General features: G+C 39.8%; 1 protein-coding gene across 1 annotated transcript; it reads left to right on the forward strand.

Annotated features, from left to right (window-relative positions):
• LOC107076405 (erythroid membrane-associated protein-like) lies at positions 1 to 8,818 on the forward strand. Its single transcript, XM_069188136.1, has 9 exons — positions 1 to 100; positions 385 to 680; positions 1,525 to 1,575; positions 3,470 to 3,490; positions 4,071 to 4,091; positions 4,354 to 4,374; positions 5,853 to 5,870; positions 7,180 to 7,206; positions 7,337 to 8,818. Exons 2-9 carry the CDS (start codon positions 413 to 415, stop codon positions 7,876 to 7,878), a joined length of 969 nt encoding a protein of 322 aa, XP_069044237.1. The 5' UTR covers positions 1 to 100; positions 385 to 412; the 3' UTR covers positions 7,879 to 8,818.
• The last annotated feature ends 2,667 nt before the right edge of the window (positions 8,819 to 11,485 follow it).

Below are 11,485 nucleotides of genomic sequence, written 5' to 3' on the forward strand. Positions count from 1 at the left end.
AGCAAGTCAAAGCCACAGAGAAGAACTCTGACAGAGAGACGACAAGACAGACGACATTCATACTATAACTACATATACAGTATATTGTACTGTAGTTCAGGTGGGTAGCTGCGTCAGCATGCGTAGGCTGCAAAGGAACAAGTAATAGGTTTATTCCATGCTGAAAAAAAAGAAGAAAGAGAACACAACGTTTTGGTCGTTGTGTTCTCTTTCTTCTTTTTTTTCAGCATGGAATAAACCTATATATTGTACTGTAACTGTACTGTATAGTTTGCTTGAAATCACCTCAGTTTTCATTTTTATTGGTATTCAACAGAGTAACTGGGTTGAACTTTAGCTTTTTTTACAGTGCATTTGGCGTAATTGTGCTATAAATATTCACAGAGAAACTGTGAGAAGAGCTTTATAGAAAATGAGCTCAGCCATCAAGGACCACATCATCCACAGCCTGAAGAGTCTGGATTCAGACAGGTTGAAGAGATTTAAGGACAAGCTCATTGACATGGGAGGAGGAGGCAAGTTCCCTAGAGCAGAAGCAATCAACTATGATGCCATAGAGCTGGCAACACGTCTGATTGCTGTCTATCAGGAACACGGCGCTGTTAAAAAGACAATTACAATTCTGCGTGGCATTCACGAAAACAAAGTCGCTTCAGATCTGGAAAGCAAGATAGAATGTGGTAAGTTCTAAAGGTGATTCTTTTAAAATCAGACTCATGTTTTGGTGTTTTACTTCACAGAATAGTTAAAAGCTTGTGTTGTTGTTCTTCTCTTTCTTAAAGAGAGGTTTCCTTTTCAGATCTATATTGAATGTCTCATCACAGTAAAAGAGGTTAAATATACAGTAGCTGTTCATTATTAGAGTATACTGATAGAAATGGAGGATGTCATAACAAATAAGGGGACCTTATCTTTACTAAAGCTATGTATTCTGTTTTTAAAAACAAGCAAAATGCTTCATAAAACAAGTGTCTCTACACAGTTGTAAATGAAAGGTCAGGAAAGGGTCAAACCCTGATCTCACCCACTGACACCTTCCCATGTATGCACTTCATGAGCCTGTGTGACTCTCCTCCCTCCTACACGAAGTCATTGTGCTTCAGCAGCTTCCTGGCTCATCCAGACACACAGGTCACCATTCTGACAGCCACTGGCAAGTTCAGAAAACAAGTTCAGATCAGGCCCCTACTCAGAACAGAAACTTGAGTCACTCATTGTGACTATATTCTAGTTCTGGAGTTCTGTATGCACATTATCTACATATCGTGATATACTGTATATGTGCACTGTATTGTACCGTGATCTATGCATGAAAGAAAAACAAATGAAAAGTGTTCATTTATATTTTATAAATACACCTCTGCAATGATACTGACTGTACTGCAGTAGGTCAGAAAGATCATGAAATCTGCTGGGTGGCAGCTGAGTGCTGGAGTCTGGTTGTGAAAGTGTGGAGCTCCGTACTGTTACTGCAGTCATCAGTGTTTCACCCGTACTGACATTTTCCTTCATTGTCATTGACAGATGACTCTTCTGATGAGGACGAGGATGATGATGAAGATGAGGATGAGGACGGTGAGTATTTATCATTTATTTAACATTTTCAATATTTCAGAAGAGCTGCCATCTTGTCTGAACCTGCCATCCTCTCACAATGTTTTTTTGATAATGAAGAACAGAGAACAGAGAGAACAAAACAATTTTCTGATCTGATCCTTCATTCCTGAGACTCTCAGCTTTAGACTGCTTTGAAAAAACCTGTACCAGTAACACAATACCTATTAAATCTCTATCCTCTGTTTTCCTTTGCCTGCAGATGACTTTGTTGGAGCCTTAGCTAAGTAACTTGAGTGTTTTTGGTTTGTGCAGATTGTAAAACTGCTGCTATATTTATTAATGCCTATAAGGCTGAATATGCAGGCATCTGTTTCCTGTAGTGGACATGAATTGTTGGGTACTGTACACAGTTATGGTCAGAGCGTTGTTGGCATTGCTGACTTGCAGCGCTGAGGCCCTGGGTTCACTTCCGGATTGGGAGTGCTGTCTGTGTGGAGTTGACATGTTCTCCCCGTGTTGTTTCTGCAGCTGCTCTTATTTCCTCTGATAATCCAAAGACATGCTGACAGGTTAACTGGCTCCTGGGAAATCTGGCCCTGGTGTGAGTCTGTCTGTGTGTCTTGTAATGGACTGGCATCCTGTGCAGGGTGTATCCTTGTGCCTGTTGCTTTCTGGGATAGGCTCTGACTTCCCTGTAGCCCATAAAGTGGTTAGAACATGGATGGACGGGTGAATAGATGCACACGAGCCCTGTTTTCAGTCTCACTGGCATCTTGTACAACAGCTCTTCTCTATGACTTTGACATAAACCTGGGCCTTCATACCTGTTCTGTTTCTGATTTGATCTTAACAAAGCCCTTTGTTTCAGGGAAGAGAAAGAGCTATCTCAAGGCAAGTTAAAAAACCAATAAGTGGGTTCATCTCTAAAACCTCAATGGTCACAAAAGTTGCTGCATTTCATTTCCTCTTAAATAAGAACGACTCATTACCAATCAACTGGTAGAACCTGCAGGACCAAGATAATGAGAAGGAATCTGCTCCTCATGGGATGAGCTTGTAAGGGATAATGAAAGTAAAATACATTCACACCTTCATGCCAGATACATGAGAACATAAGAAAGTGTGCAAAGAAGCGTGAGGCCACTTAGTCCATTTTGCTCATTTGGTTTTTAGTTTGAAAAACTATACAGTACTTCCTGTTCCTGATTCTCATGAGAGGTTTACATTTCGGGGGCAGACTGTGTTATTTTGCAGTGAACAGTGGATTTTGTTGCTTTCACTCACACACTTGTGAGACTGTTGCCTCATTAACACTTGTTTTGAGATTTCCTTTTCCCCTCTGATATTTTGCTAGAGAATTGACTGCACTCGTGACAACAGTGGTGGTAGTAGTGACAGCTGCAGTGATAGTAGTGACTGCAGTAAAGTAGTGACAGTAGTATTAGAGGGAATGACAGTGGTAGTAATAGTAGTGACAGCAGCATTGGTGGTAGTTTCAGTGGTAGTGACTGCACTAAAATAGTGACAGTAGTGGTACAAGTAGTGACAGTAGTAGTGGTAGTAATGACAGTGGTATTGACAGCAGTAGTGACAACAATACTTACTGCAGTAGCGGCTGCAGTAGTGACTGCAGTACAGTTGTAGTGCAGTAGTAGTAGTAATGACATTAGTAGTGATTGCAGTAGTGCTGTCAAACTTTCATCATAAAAAAAATTCAAAGATACTGCAGGTCTTGATCTACAATAAATGTTTGCAAGGATGATGTATGTGCAGCCGGCCTTTTGTGTGCACTAAAGAATCCAGGAGGATCACACAAAAAATCATCAGTGCTATTACTGATTTCAGCACTGATATATTTTATCAAGCTTTTTATTTTCCTTTTTTTGACATGTTTTTTTATTTGCATTGACAGAAGAGACTTCTAAAGAGATGGGTAAGTTTTAAATATTTTTAGTAACAAGAGAAGGAATATTTTCAATATTGGAAACCTTAATACACCTTAAGATGTTCCTTAAGATATGTCTTAATACACATCTGCACTATGCACGTTTTACCTAGTGTACCATTTTTTTGGTCTCACTACTACATATTTATTTTCCAGAAAATATATGTCATCCCTGTTGTCTACATTGTTTAGTGTTGTCTGTTGTACTGTGCATGTCCCGAGAGATCAGCGCGATTAAGAATTCCAATGTACGTCTACATACAGTATGGCAATATACTACTCTACTCTCCCTCTCCTCCAAAAAAAAGGATTAGAGAAGTGTGCATTATATATTACAGTGCACCTAACATAATATTTTATGTAATGCTTGAACATTTCCAATCAGAATTGTCATGCAATGTATTACCTTTCCATGCCTTAAACAGTTTTGAAACAAGCATGAAGTGAATTCAGTAGAACTACAGTATTTGATTTGAATCATCCTATTCCTCTGTAGAGAAAGCAGTGAATAGGTCTGTATTGCGGAAGTAGGAGTTAAACCTGTCTGACTTTTGTGTTTTACCCACAGATGAGCTTTTAAAACAACTGCGTAAGTACTCTGTCTGTGTGTGTCTTTGTGTTTTAACAGTAATGTTTCTACCAATGAAAGTACTGATGTTTAGACAGACAGATGCTACAGTAGTGTCTTTTGGACTCATATGTGCAGGTCTGCTTCTACAACACTGAAAGCTGTGACAATAACATAACCCAAGCAGTCTAGCATTCAAACTGTATGTACATTAAACAAGAATCTTAGTTTTAATTAATATTAAAATCCATCCAACCCATGCTTTCCTTTATTTTGCCTGCAGGCCGGCTTGCTGTGGAGCTGGGTGAGTAGCCTATGTGTGCTGTTCTACCCTAAAATTTCTACTGAACTTCATTTACATGACTCCTGAAAGAGCAGACTAACTGGACAGAGTGCAGTCAGTGCTGGAAGGGAGCAATGTTAGCCACAGCTCCACCTTGTCAGCCTTATTACCAGCTCACAAGTCAGAAAATTATTAAAATAAGCAGATGTTGGTGTTTTGGGATGATTATATGCATACAATTAAAATGATCTAAAATTACCATGTAAGTGGTATGATGAGCAGAGTCAACATCTGTAAATAATCAGAACAAGATCAGATCCACACCAGAGATTCCTCTGCTGAGTGAAAAATTAATCAACTACACATAAATTACTTTTATTCAGTAAATATATTCTGAATAATAATAATAATAATAATAATAAGAAGAAGAAGAAGAAGAAGAAGAAGAAGAAGAAATATTTTTAATGTTATATAATAATAATTACCTAAAAATAAAAAAATGCTTTATTTCCACTATACTAATATACCACAGTTATTTACATTGAAGAAAAAAACAAAGCAGACAAAAAAAAACAGTAAGAATCTCCCAGATTATACACTACCTGACAATCAAGAATATAGATTCTTCAGTACTAGTTAACCGTCTGTGTTGGTCTTCTTCATAATTTCAAGTAATAATACAGAGATCACTACTGCCATGACAACAGTATTATTGCAATGTTGCAGAGCTGTAGTTACAGTAGCAGGAACAGGTGTTGGGACAATAGTAATGCAGTAGTGACAGCAGTATTCACAGTAATAGTGACAGCAGTGACTGCAGTAATAAACGTAGTAGAGACTGTAGCAGTACAGTATATAGTGGTAGTAGTGCCAGCAGTAGTAACTGCAAAAGTGACAGTAAAGTCATTATTAGTGACAGTTGTAGGGGATTTTGTGATTTTACTGGGAGAATCATTAATTGTAGCAGTAATCATGCGGTAGTTCGTTATGGCTTTTAGAAAATCAATCGTCAGAACAACTAACAACGCACAGACACGGATTTGATGCACGAAACACATTTATTAAACATAAATTGTGCACCAAACATATATCAGTCTGCATGGATACAGGCGGCAGACCTTGCTGTGAGGGTTATCAATATACAAGGTACACAATCTCAAAGAGATGCAAACACAAAGAGATACAGAACAGAGCATATATTTTAATACTGTATATCGTTCGGCTATACCAAATCGCTAGTCAGTGTCATTACCCACTGTTATACTAGACTCGGAAGTACAGCAGAAGCAACAGTAGGATCTACAGTAGTAGTGCAGTGGTGGCAGTACTGACAGCAGTGGTTTGTGCCTGTACCCTTTGCATCTCAGAGCTGAGCATCAGTTCAAGATAAGATCAGTGTTTACAGGTTGCACGTGATTTGAGCTAATGAAAGTGAGCTCACTGCCATCTCAATCTCTCAATCTCCCAGTTCTCTGATACCCTTTTTCTTATTGTTATAGAAAGATGCAGACCTGGAGGTAAGGAAAATATGTCCTGTTACGTAGTTCCAATACCTCAGTTGGATGTGTTCCACTAAGTGTATACCTGTATACTTAATACATATTTCTATAGATGCTGCATGGATTTGGATGTAATGCAATTATTGGATTTCATATTAGAAAATGTCTGCGTTTTATTTTTCCCTTAAATTCCAGAGATTTTCTTCTCCGCTGTGACATCAGTGGCTGTCCTAGTAAATAGGCTTCTCAGATTCTGCTTCTTTGTCTGCTGTAACGATTTGATAAAGCACTCTCACTGACATGCAAACAGCATCAATATGGTTGTTTCTGTTCAAGTCAAAAGTGGTAGGAGTTTCTGAAATATCCCCACCTGGTGGGGCAGGTTTACTGTCCCAGGAGTCTGAATGATCCTCTAGATCTCATCTCCCCAAATAAAAGAGTGAGCATCACTCTTCCTGATATTTGCTAGGCAGCTCTTTTTCATTAATAAATAAATAATCCTTACACATATAGAGGCTTTTTAGGACACTGCACTCAAAGCTCTTCACAGATAACAGGGACTCCCCTCCACCAGCACCAATGCGCAGCCCCACCTGGATGATGCAACAGCAGCCATAGAGTGATGAAGCCAGTTCAGAGACGGGGATAATTAGGAAGCCATGACTGGTAAAGGCCAGGGGGAAATTTGGCGGGGACATCAGGGTAACACCTCTACTCTTTTCGAAAAACACCCTGGGATTTTTAATGACCACATACAGTATAGTCTGGACCTCAGTTTTACTAAGACTGAAGCTTTTATACAGTACAGTCCCCATTGTGTATGTCTATTGATGTCACATTTTCAAGTCTGTCTGTAGCATGTTTTTCCTGGGAGTCAGGTCTGCTCTTTCTATGGAGGCACCTACTCCTCCAGCTTGTTGTTTTTTCAGAAGGAGCTCTCTGAAGCAAGACCTTGAAGTCAGGATCCTGCTTGTATACTGAGGTCATAGCCCTCCTCACAGGAGTCTGAGCCCTTTCTCTGTTCCAGAGCTTCTGACTGTGAAGCACTGAGGCAGAGCTGTGGCTCAGGGACAGAGAGCAGTTCAAACTCCACTGTGGGAGGAGCAGCATCACACAGCACTGTCTCCAGCTGGACACACCCCTGACACACAAGATCACCCTGCTGCACACCTGATCTCAACACAGACAGCAGTGAGACACACCTGTTCACACACCTGATCTCAACACAGACAGCAGTGAAGACAATCTTATTTTATTTCCAGCTGCAAACTGATATAAAATTTGTTACAGTTTTTTTTCTTTTACTATCATTCCTTTCTCTTTACAGAATTTGAGAGGGCACGCAGGAATGCAGGTGAGACTGTTTGCTTTCTCAAGCATTCGTCAATCTCATTAAAATACACAAAGTACAGGTTCAGTGCCCAGGGATTACTTAACACTGTTCATCCACAGATCTTCTCATTCGTCTCCTTTCTTGTCCATAGTGGACGTGACTCTGGACCCTAGAACAGCTCATCCCCGTCTCATTGTGTCTAGGAATGGGAAACAAGTCAGACATGGTGACATACGACAGGATCTCCCGGACAATCCAGAGAGATTTACTTCCTGTGTCAATGTCCTGGGAAAGGATGGGATCACCTCAGGTCGACACTACTGGGAGGTGAAGGTTGGAAAGAAGACTGAGTGGGATTTAGGAGTTGTCAGAGAGTCTATCAAAAGGAAGGGGCAGATCACACTGAGTCCTGAGGATGGGTTCTGGATGGTGTGGTTGAGGGATGGAAGTTACAAAGCAATCACAACCCCTTCTGTCAAGCTACCCCTGACCATGAAGCCCCGGAAGGTGGGGGTGTATGTGGATTATGAGGGGGGGCAGGTCTCCTTTTACAATGTGGAGGAGGAGTCTCATATTTATACGTTCACTTGCAACTTCAGGGAGAAGATCTACCCTTTCTTCAGCCCCTGTAAAAATGATGGGGGTAAAAACTCAGCCCCACTGATCATCACTCCTGTCAGTCCCTCTGAGTGACACACAATATCTGTTGGAGGGGCAGCATGTATAATAACTGCTGTATCTTTTGGGTTCACTGATTTATCACAGATAGGTTGTACTATTATTTTGCATTGGGTTTGTTGATCCTGTAAGAAATGAAAGAGAAATCACTTTTACTTGAACTCTGTTTCCACTGATTTCTGATCCTCTGTAGGATCAAGCATTTCAAGCATCCCAACAGCCTCTGAGAGTTACAAAAATGACATTTAGATCAGCAAGATGAAATTATTAAATCTGTGATAGCTGTCAGCCAGAGATTTTCATGAAAATCATTATGCTTTCAAATCTAGTAATAAAAAAGTGAAAATTCATTCATTTAAAATTCATTTTTTTAATTATTGTTTTTTTATGTTTTAACCTTCCTGCTCATTCCTGTTTCTAGCAACAATGTAAGATAATGACAGAAAGATACTGAAAACTAAGTAAATATTTATGTTGAATAAAAGTAATAATGTCCTTTATTCACCTAACATTGGACATAAGACAATACTGTACAAACAAGCAAAATAAATGTTCTTTCTCTGATTGTTTAGAGATTGTCCACACAGTACAGCAGATGTAAGTGAGTTTATGATTGGTGACCTCAGCTCTATTTGTGGAATAATACATGCAGACAGCTCCCCGGGTCTGGAACTGAACCCCAGACCCCAGCAATGAAAGACAGCAATGCTCATCACTGCACCACCATGATGCTTATCCCTTTATTCTGGAAATGTCCCTTCGCTATGAGATTGGAGCTGTTTATGAATATTTTTTTATCTGTTATGTGTTAAAATACAGGCTTCTCAATGAAACTGGGTTCTTCTTTCTTAAATAATTTGTTCATCAACGGTACCAAACTTGGATGCTGTCACTCTCAGACAAACTGTAAACCGCTTATTGACTTCTGCACTAATAAATAAATCCATTTTGGGAATTTGCTAATCCATCCATACATCTTCTAAGCAGTCCTAATTCATGGACATAAGGTAGCAGGAGCCAGTCCAATAAGCAACAGGAGCAAGACAAGACACCCGTCTGTCTCAGGGCAGACACACAGACACACTCACATCAGGCCTAATGTTCCCAGGAACCAATTAACCTACCAGTGTGTGTTTGTAATGTGGGAGAAAACCAGAGTACCTGGAAAAAACCCATATGAGTACAGAGAACAGGTAAACTCCACACAGACAGCACCCAAGGAACTGAACCCTGGGTCACAGCAATGCTCACTACCCTGTACCTACAGTAGGAATAATCTAAAGGCAGGACATACTTTCAACAGATAAACATCACCAAAGCCACCGAGCACAAGTGGAGTTCTCTGGATTACAGTTGATCATTCCAAGTCCAGTCAAAGTCCATGTCACTGCCAAACCAACTGTATACAGGATATAGAGAATCTTTTGTGGAATACTCGAAATAACTATTTTAAAAAGATACAAAGAAGAAAAATAAAAAAAATAAATAAAACGCCCACATACAGTGTCATATACAAAATACTATAAAATGCTGTGTTACATTGAAATTACCAATACTGCAAATACTTTAAGAAATAATTGTATGATAGTGTTGAGATGAGTCACTGAATAGGTTCAGGATACAGTAAGTGCTCTTCCAGAACTACTTTGTTCCAGATTAGGCACATCTTAGTCTTCTTCTCGAGCACAGGAGCTCAAACAGGGGAAAGAGCTGAGTATAATAACCACTAATACAATAATCAATACAATACAATTCAGAACAATACAATTGTACAATCAATACAATACAATACAATATTGTACAATACTGTACTGTAACTGTACTGTATTAGCTTACTTGAAATCATTGGTATTTAAGGAAAGCTCAACCATCAAGGATCACATCATCAACAGCATTGACCATTTGGATTCAGACAGGTTGAAGAGACTTAAGAACAAGCTCTTTGGAAGATGAGGCCAGTTTCCTGGGGTGGAAGTAGCCAACTGTGACAAGATAGAACTGGTATTGTCTAATTGCTGTCCTTCAGGAATATGGTGAAGTTAGCCTGACATTTGGTGTATCATTCATGAAAACAGCTCAATCAGTTCAGAACTGAAAAGCATGTTGGGACTGTCATGCCCAGACAGGTAGCCCTTGGTAGCCAGGAGAGACTGCAGTGCTTCTCTGAACGAACACATTTCTCATTTCTCATGTAGCTCCAATTGCTGGGTTGTGTGCATATTCACCCCTCCTTGACCATCTATAAATCACCCGAACTGCCATTAACCATTAACCACTACACTCTGGTCTGTCCCCGCGTCTCTCAGTTCTTATTATTATTAGTTATTCTTAAACTAATTCTAGAATAAACCCTCTTCCAGACTCCTAGCCCCAAACTCCAGTTACCTGAACTTGCCTTGACCCTGTTCTGTCTGAAACATTCCCATGGGTTATTATCCTGCCTATATAACCAGCCTTTTTCCCAGCCTGGATCCAGCTCTGACATTTTTTCCTCTTTTCTCTATAATCTCCGACAGTTTCCGGAAATCGCGGACCATCTGCAGTTGGATTGCATTCCGGCCTTTAGATGTAGCAGTCAGTCTGAATAAACCATGTCATAACAGCAACATAGTAAGTGCTAAAGGTGATTTTTTTAAATATTCAGAGTTATGTTGTGGTTTTCTACTACACGGAATAGTTTTTTTACCCACTTATAGAGCGTTACCTTTTAAAATTTATATTGTATGTCCCATCACAGTAAAATAAGTTTAGATGTTTATTGTTTCAAAAAACTGACAAAAATTGAGAAAGTCATAACAAGTGAGGGGACCTTATCTTTACTAAACTAATCTTTCTTTAGTTAATAAGCAAAATGCTTCAGAAGACATCTCTCTCATCTCTCATCTCAGACACAGTTTTAAATGAAAGGTCAGGAGGAGGTCAAGCCATAACCTCACACACTTACGAGTTTCTGTGTATGTTTCTCATTTTGTTTTCGCCTCCCTCTCACCACCCAGTCATTGTGCTTGCAGCAGCTTCCTGGCTCATCCTTACAGAACAGATCGCCTTTCTGTCAGCCACTGGCAAGTTCAGAAAACAAGTTCAGATCATGCCCCTACTCAGAAAAGAAATGTGAGTCACTCATTGTGACTTTATTCTAGTTCTGGAGTTCTGTATGCATACGATTTACGTACCATGATGTATATATGAACAAGTAAAAGTTTATTCCATGCTGAAAAGGGAAGAAAAGAAACACAACGTTTCAGCTGTGGAGCCTTCTTTGGGTATGAGAAAGAGAGGGAAGTCGGTAGCGTATAAAGCATAGGAGAACACAGACTGAGAAATCAGAGTGATCATGGCCGTTAGAGGTGAAATGAGACTATGGGCTTGTAGAGATCTTTACTCCTGACAGTCATTGATGCAGTCTCTGAGTCTCCTTCTTATTTCCCCAATGTAGATGGTTGGGCATTGTCTGCAAGAGATGCAGTTAATAAGGTTGCTGGAGGTACAAGATGTCATCTGAGCAATCCAGAATTGTTCTGAGCGTGGTGTTAGATATATATTTTCAGGTGATGCAGTTAGTTCTGTTGCAGGGGAAAGAGCCTGTTGTGGATGGTTGTTGAGGGTGGTCAAAGGAGCTGTG

The sequence above is a fragment of the Lepisosteus oculatus genome, chromosome 4 (genome assembly GCF_040954835.1).
Source record: "Lepisosteus oculatus isolate fLepOcu1 chromosome 4, fLepOcu1.hap2, whole genome shotgun sequence".
NCBI classification, from domain to species: Eukaryota; Metazoa; Chordata; class Actinopteri; order Semionotiformes; family Lepisosteidae; genus Lepisosteus; species Lepisosteus oculatus.